Genomic DNA, 10,935 nt, shown 5'->3' with positions numbered 1-10,935 from the left:
AACATTCAAAGATTATGTAATGGGACAAAACTTTTCGACGATTATAAATGAAAAATCACTATTTAACGGTTATTTTAATTCCGATTTTAATGATTTTTTATAGCTACACTGTTTGACCCTATATGAATACAATGAACTAATTCGATCGTCAATTTAAAATATTTACACTAGTGGATATCACAAAATCTTATGTTATACTTAATGAAAGTATAAATAAACTCTAAGTGTTAGCGAATCTATTGCTTTGATGAGATACACATTCTACGGACCTAGTTTCAACGATCCCACCATCAAACTTGTTTGTATATGCTTCGAGATCTCATATGCCAAAAATCGCAAAAAAATAAGCATTCAGAGATCAAGTAAAGGGACAAAACTTTTCGACGGTTATAAACAAACAATCACGATTTAATTGTTATTTTAACTTTGATTTTGATGATTTTTTTTACAACTACACTCCTTGACCATATATGAATGCAATGAACTAGTTCGATTATCAATTTAAAATATTTACACTAGTGGATACCATAAAATCTTATATTATACTTCATGAAAGTACAAATAAACTCTAAGTGTTAGTGAATCTATTATATTGATGGGATACGCATTCTACGAAACTAGTTTCCACGATCTAACCGTCAAATTTGTTTGTATATACTTCGAGATCGCATACGCCAAAAATTGCAAAAAAAAAAAAAAAAAACCATTTAGAGATCAAGTAACGGGACAAACTTTTCGACAGTTATAAACGAAAAATCATGATTTAACTTTTATTTTAACTCCGATTTTGATGATTTTTTTACAACTATACGCCTTGACCCTATATGAATACAATGAATGAATTCGATCTTGAATTTAAAATATTACACTAGTGGATACCACAAAATCTTATGTTATACTTAATAAAAGTATAAATAAACTCTAAATGTTAGTGAATCTATTGTTTTGATGGGATACGAATTCTACGAAACTAGTTTCAAAGATCCAACCGTCAAACTTGTTTGCATATACTTCGAGATCACGTATGCTAAAAATCGCAAAAAACAAACATTCAAAGATCAATGGACAAAACTTTTCAACGGTTATAAATGAAAAATCAAGATTTAATTGTTATTTTAAGTCTGATTTTGATGATTTTTTACAACTACACTCCTTGACCCTATATGAATACAATGAATGAATTTGATCTTGAATTTAAAATATTACACTAGTGGATACCACAAAATCTTATGTTATACTTAATAAAAGTATAAATAAACTCTAAATGTTAGTTAATCTATTGTTTTGATGGGATATGAATTCTACAAAACTAGTTTCAAAGATCCAACCGTCAAACTTGTTTGCATATACTTCGAGATCACATATGCCAAAAATCGCAAAAAACAAACATTCATAGATCAAGTAACGGGACAAAACTTTTCTAAGATTATAAACAAAAAATCACAATTGAACGGTTATTTTAACTCTGATTTTGATGATTTTTTAAAGCTACACTCCTTGACCCTATATGAATACAATGAACTAATTTGATCGTCAATTTTTTACAGCATTGCACATGCTGTTTGGCGCGAAACATTACCGTATTTTTCCAAAAAATAGCACAACGGACCAACGACGTCGCGCACAGGGTGTTTGCGCGACACATTTGTCCATCGCGCAAAAACCCATTGCATAACGGGGTTGTTTTGTCGCGCAAACATCCTTTGTGTGACTCATTGGTTGGTACATCGTGCAAAAACCCTTTGCACAACGCATTTGGTCCATCAAGCAATCTTCTGGTGCCAAACCAGGATTTTATTGCCTTTTTTTTTTTTTCCAAACATTGCGCGACGAAGGTACATCTTCGTTGCGCTAAACAGTTTTGAGTGACGAAATGCTTCGTCGCGCAAAACTATTTTGCACGACAGAATGCTTCGTCACACAAAATGTCCTTGAGCGACGCTTAGTTGTCAACGTTGCGGAAAATGTCCTTGCACAATGTAATTTGCTCCGTCGCACAAATGTGTTTTTGTACTACTGCTTGTTTGTTTTCGTTTTCCTAAGACCGAGACCGTTGATGTACTAAATTGGCTACTATACCCGTCCATTCTAAAAATGCACAATAATGTATCACAATCATCAATACAGCATATATCCACATCAATTCACATATGTCCAATTTAATTTACAAATATTCGCAAGTAATGCTTTACCACAATAGTAAGAAAGAGTTATGTCATTGCATTTCGGCGTGAATTTGAACCCTATCTACTTCCTAATCTAACATCTAACCACTAAGCTATATCTTTCCAAATAAAAATAAATAAATAAATAAAAATAAAAATAAAAATAGTCAAATCAATCCAATATTCCAAGTCAATTCAACATATCCAAATCAATTCAACGTTTTCAATTCAATTCACAATCCAAATTCACCAAATTAAATTCAAGAGCAACATGTTGCTCACAGATTGGCTCACTCAGGTATTAGAAGACAGCTCGAGGTATCATGGTTCGACGACGCGGATTTGGTTTTAGATAGCTTGATAGAAAATAACTCAAAGTAACTGAATTGTTTCAAGTGTGTTTTAGTTGAGGATAGTTATATTTGTGTGAGACACTCTTTTTTCTTTTGATTGGATTGAAATTTTTGACAAGAATTTTATCGAGACCCATTTATGCATTATATTCTTATTTTGTACCTATTCTTCTCATCTTAAAGAATATCGTACTTTTAATTTTTTTTTTTTTTTTTAAAGCAAAAAATTCAAAGAGCAACATATTTACATTCCATAGAAAACTAACCTAGTCCCCAATCAGTCACCAAATTCACCAATTACTTGCTGTGTTGAAAGTATCAAGTGCCTGCGATGGAAGAAAAACACTTATCAGTTAACCGTGAAGATTAAAATACAAAACTATGAATGGCAGTAAGCATGGAAAGAAGTGAAAAATTTCCAGAAATGTGAAGATTAAATTAATACTGACTGGTAAGATTAATACTACATAGTACAAACTATACATATGATCCAAAGTTACTGAAACTGTAATTTTTTCATGTGAATTGCAATTTGCAAATGCCCGATGGTAAATTGCAAATTGTATATCAAAACGGTGATTATATATTATTACAGACCATTCTATAAATAATCTAGGGATTCTACAAACATACAAATACTTTACAATGTATGAAAAGAAGGAAATATACAAATCCATTTTCATACAACAATCTGAGACGGTCCATATAATTTCTAAACTTGATTTAAAATTGCATATGTTATAAAATATGTTTGGGTTCATTTGGGGAGAGGCGGAGGAGATGGGTTGTTTCCATTTCCATACAGAATGTGAGAGACTAAAATCCTAAGTTAGATTGGATGGTTGAAATTAAATTACAACCAATCTGATAGTCCACATAATTATAAACCTAATTTATAAAATATGTTTCAATTCGTTTCGGGATTACCAACGAAGGCATATAGGATCCCGAATTCTGTACCAAACTTTTTGGGATCAATACATTCTGTTTGAGGTCGAACGGTTCGGGATGTTTTAAGTTTGGTTCGGAATTTTCGGTTTATTTTTTTCACCCGTATTGAGCAGTAATGCAAGGACAAAAATTCACAATTTCTACGCATAATGGAGGACTTCAGTTGACTGGCTTGGCTTAAAAGTCACAACAATATAATGGAGAGAGGATGCTTGCTGGATCCTCGGATTTTAGAAATCCTTCAATCACATTCATTTATTGTACTTTGTGCGGTCAGAAATTATTGTAAATTTTTTTATTTAAAATTGAATATAAACAGTACCTGACGAAAACTGACCGTACAATATACGATGAACGAATGTGATTGAAAGATGTCCGAAAATTCTCACAAAGAGGATCCGGCCCTCCATATAATGAACCTTATCAATTTTCTCTAGGGGCGAAAGTGGCCATTGGACAACAGACTTAAATAACTTGTACAACTGTCGAACACCAGTTTCATCAGACTAACTTTTCCACAGAGACGGCTTCCACAATACAACTTTTATTTGTCTTTCTTTTTCCGAAAGAAAAACTTTCGTTGAATTGCTTGCATGTTCCTGTATTTAAAGTAAAGAGGGGAAGGCAGATAGATCCCATTCGTAAGTAGTTGTCCTAATTAGTTTCCTCTTCTTAACACTTGCTATATAGTAGTGACTGCTAGTGCGAATAAATTTCAATGGCTGCAATGAATGTTGAACAGTCCCCACCTCATGAATCTGTCTCCAAACTGCTGAAACACTTTCAGTATAATCCAGAACGAGACTCGGAAACCGACATAAGAAGCGTTCTGTTAGTGGTGGCGACCCTGATTGCTGCCGCAACCTTCACAGCGGGATTGAATCCTCCTGGTGGTGTTTGGCAGGAAACTCGGTATAGCTAACAGCCTAACACCAAGAGTGAGGACAAGTTAGCCGGCAGGTCAGTTTTGGCTACTACTGGAAACGCCTACACAATGTTCCTTTCGTTTTCTTCATCCATACTCGTGATCTCATATCTCGTGTATAATTTTCCGTTCTATCTGGAGATATGGGTTGCCATGTTTTCTATGTCATTTACCTATGGTACTTCCATTGCGGCTATAAGTGACCAGGCTAATGTCAAGTCGAGTTACATATACCTTGCAATTTTTTTACCTTATATCTTAAGGTCTTTGGTTGAAGTTGAAGGGGAAAAAAAGCTCTGCAAATAGAAACTCGGCAGCATAGCTAGGCTTTCTTGAGAAATTGTTTAGTGCCTATGCATGTTCTTGTAAGTTCTAACATGTCAGTGCTGAGTAACAAAAGAGTTCAGTTAAAAGATAGCAGGTATATTCATCGAATTTGAGTGCATTCATCTTATAAACTGAGCTTTTTACCACTCAACACTGCCGCCTAACAAGACCAGCATCACATGAGATTTTTTCTCATCCTCGCCTCAGTAGCATCTCTCCTAGGTTATGAAGTTATGATGTTGTTTAAATTTGTCATGTATTGTCCTTACAGTAGTAGTGTGTGGATAAGAATTTTGTAATGTATATTTTTTAGAGGGTGACAATTATGTCATCCAAACGATCGATTAATTTGGTCCCTGTAGTTATCAAGTGGTGCTTAAGATAATGTATATATGGTCCTCGTCGAATTTGACCGATCTTCTTAGCCTTTTGCTGCCAAATTATGATCCATCTTGTTTCTTTTATATAAGGAACCAGTTTTGTTGGAGTGTTGATGTCACTCGTGTTTAGACTTCGTTAACAGTATTGATTGATTGATTGTTTGGCTAATTAGATAGTTTTTTGGCGTCAACGACTGATTAGAATGATTTAACATGGATTAGAACCTGATAATGTGGGATTCCGAACCAGTGGTGTATATAGGCTACATTTTGTACTTTAAATATATAGGGTGCAAATAAAAATCATGTTACATTTCTGACATAAAACTAAAGGTTAGTGTTTTCCACGTACACTTACGATCTCTCCTTCTGTACTCCTCCACTTGGTTTTGTCCCTTGATTTATTGAAATCAAAGGCTAGGACGAAAGAGAAGAGTGTAGTTAAGAAAAAGAGAGTGAGAAAATCACTTCTCAAAACTAAATGGTGACAGTTAATTTAACTTCAATCTGAGGCATCAAGGACTGGCAAACATTCAAGCAAAATATCAGCCGCATGCTCCAATTCTGGCTTAGAGATAATCAATGGGGGCACAAGCCTGAGAACATTTCCTTTTCCCGCTGTTATTATGAGCAGGCCAGAATTTCGACAGGCATCCACAAGCGCTGAAGCAGATACATCCAGCTCTACCCCAACAAAGAGCCCGAAACCACGTACTTCTTTCACATGTGGATTTGTTCCCAGCTTCCTTGTTAACAGTTCTTTGAAATACCGACCTTTGTTTGAGACACTCGATAGAAACTCAGGCTTTGAGATTTTGTCCAAAACGGCAAGGGCTGCAGCACAAATAAGCGGCCCTCCAGCGAATGTGCTTCCGTGTTCCCCATGTTTTATTGAAGCAGCAACCTTTTCGGTGACTAATACAGCTCCCATGGGAAGCCCTCCTGCAAGAGGTTTGGCCAGCGTCATTATATCGGGGACTACACCATAAGCTTCGTGCGCCCAGAGATAACCAGTTCTCCCCAAGCCACATTGTACCTAGGAATTAAAACAGTATAATTAAGGTGCTTGCCACATTGACAATTCTCTATGGTACAAAATCACGTACAGTTCATATTTCTACCTTGGTTTAAGCAAATTCATAAGAGTACAAACTATTAGTTCGTTCTAAAATGACCTACGTAATTAATGATATTTGAAAAAGTGACCAACATCCAAAGTACTAAATTTTAGGATTAACTCGAGAATTTCAGAATATGTTCTCTAAGCTCTTTGTACCCTAGCAAATTGATCAGTGCTACGTTGTTACATTCCGGGCAGCCATAGTTAAGCATGAAGCGTAAGATTTCCTCACAACACATAAGCGCAAGCTATTTCCATATGGGTCCAAAACCATTCTTATTTTGAATTAAACTAGTTTCATATACATATTGTCAAGATTTTAGAGAGACGCGAGTCAGCTGCCCACTAATAACTACACATATATTGTCCACCAACTTGCATCTTACCGCATTCACAATACAAGGCTTAGGGGTTTGGTGTGATTAGAATTTGATCATTCAATATAAGTTATATGTAATTTTATCAATTTTCGTGAGATTTTGTATTCTTCAACGTATATATTGTTTATGTACCTATTCTGAGACTGATCCAATAGATTCATATAACAACCAGTTTCTCGTACTACTAACTTAAATAATTATTTGGACAAGCTGAGTAGCATGTAAAGTTTGCGATTAAGCTTCCTACCTCATCGAAGACCAGTAGTGACCCCGAATCATCACAAGCACCGCGCAACGGCTGCAAAAATTCTTTAGTTGCGCTATGGACGCCACCTTCACCCTGGATAGGTTCGACAAACACGGCAGCAATTTTTCCAGATTGAATTAGTTTTCGTGCAGCGTCAATATTTCCATACTCCAAGAAAGTAACTCCAGGCATGACAGGCTCAAATGGTGACCGGTAATACTCCTTACTCGTCAAAGCAACAGCTCCCATTGTCCTTCCGTGGAAGCTGTTGGTGAAGGAGATGAATTCTGCTGTTGCAGGCTCTTTCTTATCAGGGAAAGAATATCTTTGAAACTTTCTTGCAAATTTAATGGCAGCTTCATTTGCTTCTGTTCCTGAGTTGGAGAAAAAGACACGATCAGCAAATGAGCAAGCCACCAGACGCTTTGCTAGCTCCACCTGAAGTAACAACATTAATTTGCCGTTTGACTAAGCAACTGATAATTTAGAGAGAAAAAAATTATATTGACAAGAAAAGATTTGAAATTATATCCCACAATCATATCCCATTAATTGAAGAAGCTTCGTTCAGAACTCAACATGCATGGTCACTGAACCAATAAAAAACAAATCGAGTGCAACCAGGGTTTTCTCTACGCAACAATGTATGACAGATATTACAGCTTGAGTGATAAATATTCTATATTCTAAAAGGAAAGGCGAACCCGTCACATCACATATAATGGTTAAAAGAGCTGATGTTAAACATTATAAATCATTATACTACAACTAATCACAATAAATTACATATCATTATAAATCGTTGCCTTCTTTTAAGTATCAATAGGCTAATTTAGACTCAATCGTTAAAAACACACTACAACCGAAGAACTCAAACACTACAAATTAGAGCACTAAAAATACAAAGAGATGCACTAAACAAAGGATGCAGAAGTCACTCTATCCAATTTTATAATGCATTTCTAACACATTTAGCCTAAGTTCTACATAACTTTGAAAATCTATAATCCAAACACCCCATACCAGATTATCAGTGTAATTCGATTTTTAATATTAGTACAAATTCGGTTTTTTATTTAACCTGAGGGATGGAATAGAAGGCATTGCTGACGTGCGTAAGAGTATGGGCTTGCTCTGTGACAACCCGTATCCAATCAGGATCCCCATGTCCAAGAGCATTGACAGCAATCCCAGAATACAAATCCAAATATTCTCGCCCTTCAGGATCGTACAGTTTACAACCTTTGCCACTGGAGACCACCAGAGGCGGTCTTTTGTACGTTCCCACCATCACCTTCTGCTCCGCCTCCAGAACCTCCTGGCTCCCGACCACCACCGCAGCCTTCAATGGATCTGCTGCGTTTGCGTCCACGCTAAGGCACCCACGCGCTGCAGCCACATTGATCGGGACACGAGTGCTTCGTGTTCTGGTGCAAATTGGGGGTTTGAGAAGATGGAGAGAAGTCATTGCCATTGGCGCTTCGTGTGCAACAGAACCGTCGGTTTATGTAGCGTTTTCTGTGAGAGGAAAATATTCAATAAACAGATAATTGAGGAACAAATTCGATTCCGGTGGTAAAGATGAATGAATGGTTTCAGATGCGGGACAAAACCGTCGTCGTATAAGGTCGTATGGTTTAAGCAGACTGAAACTCTGAGATGTGAAGAGAAGTCCCATCCATGATCCATGCATCTGGAATGTTTAGTTGGACGCCGGTGTTGAAGGGAGAATATAACGGGAAAGGAGGAGCGGGTCTCATTCTGCTACAAGTTTAATATTTGTGTCATTGTGTGATTGGTCGTGTTCCCATTTATGTCTGAGCTTCTATGGAGTCTGGACAATTAACCAATTGTTGTAAAATTGAGAATATGTGTGCATTGAAATAAAATAAATAAGACACGATATATACGAGGTTTGACAAACGTGCCTACATCTTTGGGACAACTGTAGTTTCTTTCCAATTATCTAAAATAACAAAAGTACAAATATATATCTCATTATTTTTCTTTCTTCTCTCTAGCCCTTTGGCTTACTGATATATTTTTCTTCTATGACGTCCTCTGCTACTTCTTCTCCTCCTCTTGGTTTGTAGGCAAATTGCCAACCATCTTTTTTATATTCAATCCCACATTTCCATTAGCCAATAATATTAAATACAAATGTTATGTGGCTAAACCTACCACCAATGACTTAATGTGTTAAGTCTTCAAGTGGATATACTCACACCGCTTTTATAGTGGGGCATTTACACTGTTTTTACAACACTAATAAAAATTGCCCATTTGCATGAAAAGGGGAAAGGTGGTTAATGAGGAGAAAAACTTGTGTGGGGCTTAGATTGCCACTAGACTTTGTTGAGTAGCACTATAATCCACTCAAAACTCGTCGTGGCTAGTCTTAAATATAATCTTTTATCATTCTTTTATATTTAAAATTTGCATAATTATTTTTTCTACTAATAATATATATTAATCTAATGTTTCCTCTTTTTTTCTTCTTTCCGCCTATTTTTTCTCTTCCCAAATTCCCCTCCACTTTGTTTTGCCATAGGTCTTCAATACGTTCTCCCACTTCTTTCTCTTCCAATTTTGTTTCTTGCTTTCCTTCAAAAAAAATTTGCACCCACTCCAATTTTATCATGGAAAACAATTAAGAATCTGTAAGTTTCTTTTCGTTCTTTATAGAACTTGACATGAATAACCCACATATTAGGGGTTGTTTTTTTCTTAATTATATTTAGTAAAGATGTACTTTCTTGCAAATAGAAAGCTACTACGATCAAAACAAAGTGAAAGATAACAAATAGGTTATGAAAAAACTAACTCGATAATCTGGAGTGTGCACTTTTGTATTTATAGGGAGAAGAGAAACAGTGGGGCAATAAGAAAGATTTGTATTGGAGAGAGGAGAGAAACAGTGGGGGGAAAGAAAGCAAAGAAGTTTTGTGAAGAAAAAAAGTGCAGAGTTTCATAAAAAGCAAGAACTAGAAGAGAAGGACAAAACAAAGTGGAGGGAAATTTGGGAAGAAAAAACAGACATTAGATTGATATATATATATATATAAAATTTATCAATTAGTAAAAAAATAATTATGAGAATTTTAAATATAAAAGAATGATAAAAGATTATATATTTAAGACTTGCCATGTGACAAGTTTTGAATGGATTGTAGTGCCACTCAACAAAGTCCAGTGGTAAGCCAAGCCTCACACAAGTTTTTCTCGTTAATGAGGAGAAGGAAAAAAAAAAAAGGAAATTTAGTAGGTAGCCATTTTAAAGACTACCTATTACAACTCACTCTAGAGAACTATTTTCTTTATGAATTAAACTCCCAAAACATCTGTCTCATAAAAACAATACCCAACTATGGAAACCACCCACTAAAAAGGAAGAACCTTGACAAATCTCTTCTTCTCATCGCATAAACATTTACCAGCTAATCTCTAGGATCAAATTTTAGCTCATACACCAACAAACCATTCTTGGTGCTTAATTGGAGACTTCAATAATATTGTGGATTTCACTGAAAAGCTTGGGGGCTGCTCTACTACTACCTACATGAATAACTTCATTAATTTTCTAAATAGGGATGACTTGATTTCCCTAACAGCCTCCGGTGTTCCCTATATTTGGACCAATGGTCATAGTGACAACACTAGGATTTATGAGAGACTTGATCGTGGTGTTGCTAATCCTCAGTGGTTGAGGGACTTCCATGACTTTTCTTTACATAATTTTCCTATCTTTGGATCGTATCATAGTCTCATCTTACGTACAAATAATGTAAACCCTATTAGAAAAGGTTCTTATTCCTTCAAGTTTGAAGCTATGTGGTTTCGTCATCCTAATTTTAGGAATTTTGTCAAAAGTGCTTGGACTTGTACAAATATTCCAAGGCCACAAGAAAAGTGTGTTACTTGTGCAGGGACATTCAAGTATTTGGTAAGGAAGTTGAACAAAGAGACATTTGGTAATGTCAAAGATCGTAAAGATAAGCTTTTAACCTCTCTATGTGATATTCAAAATAAAATTATGAGGGATCAAGATAACTCTATAAGCATGGAGGACGAGGTTAAAATTAGAAGT

General features: G+C 35.7%; 1 protein-coding gene across 1 annotated transcript; it reads right to left on the bottom strand.

Moving 5' to 3' along the window:
- Positions 1-5,461: 5,461 nt before the first annotated feature.
- Positions 5,462-8,483, bottom strand: LOC125476999 (acetylornithine aminotransferase, mitochondrial-like). Its single transcript, XM_048583724.1, has 3 exons — positions 7,930-8,483; positions 6,849-7,286; positions 5,462-6,137 (listed from the first exon to the last, which is right to left on the bottom strand). The coding sequence occupies exons 1-3, from the start codon at positions 8,320-8,322 to the stop codon at positions 5,604-5,606; spliced, it is 1,365 nt and encodes a 454-aa protein (XP_048439681.1). The 5' UTR covers positions 8,323-8,483; the 3' UTR covers positions 5,462-5,603.
- Between the last annotated feature and the right edge of the window lie 2,452 nt (positions 8,484-10,935).

This window comes from the organism of the source record quoted next, unplaced genomic scaffold (assembly GCF_019419815.1).
Source record: "Pyrus x bretschneideri cultivar Hongxiangsu unplaced genomic scaffold, Pyrus_bretschneideri_v1 Contig20, whole genome shotgun sequence".
Taxonomy (NCBI): Eukaryota; Viridiplantae; Streptophyta; class Magnoliopsida; order Rosales; family Rosaceae; genus Pyrus; species Pyrus x bretschneideri.
This window is presented reverse-complemented; position numbering and strand designations above follow the sequence as displayed.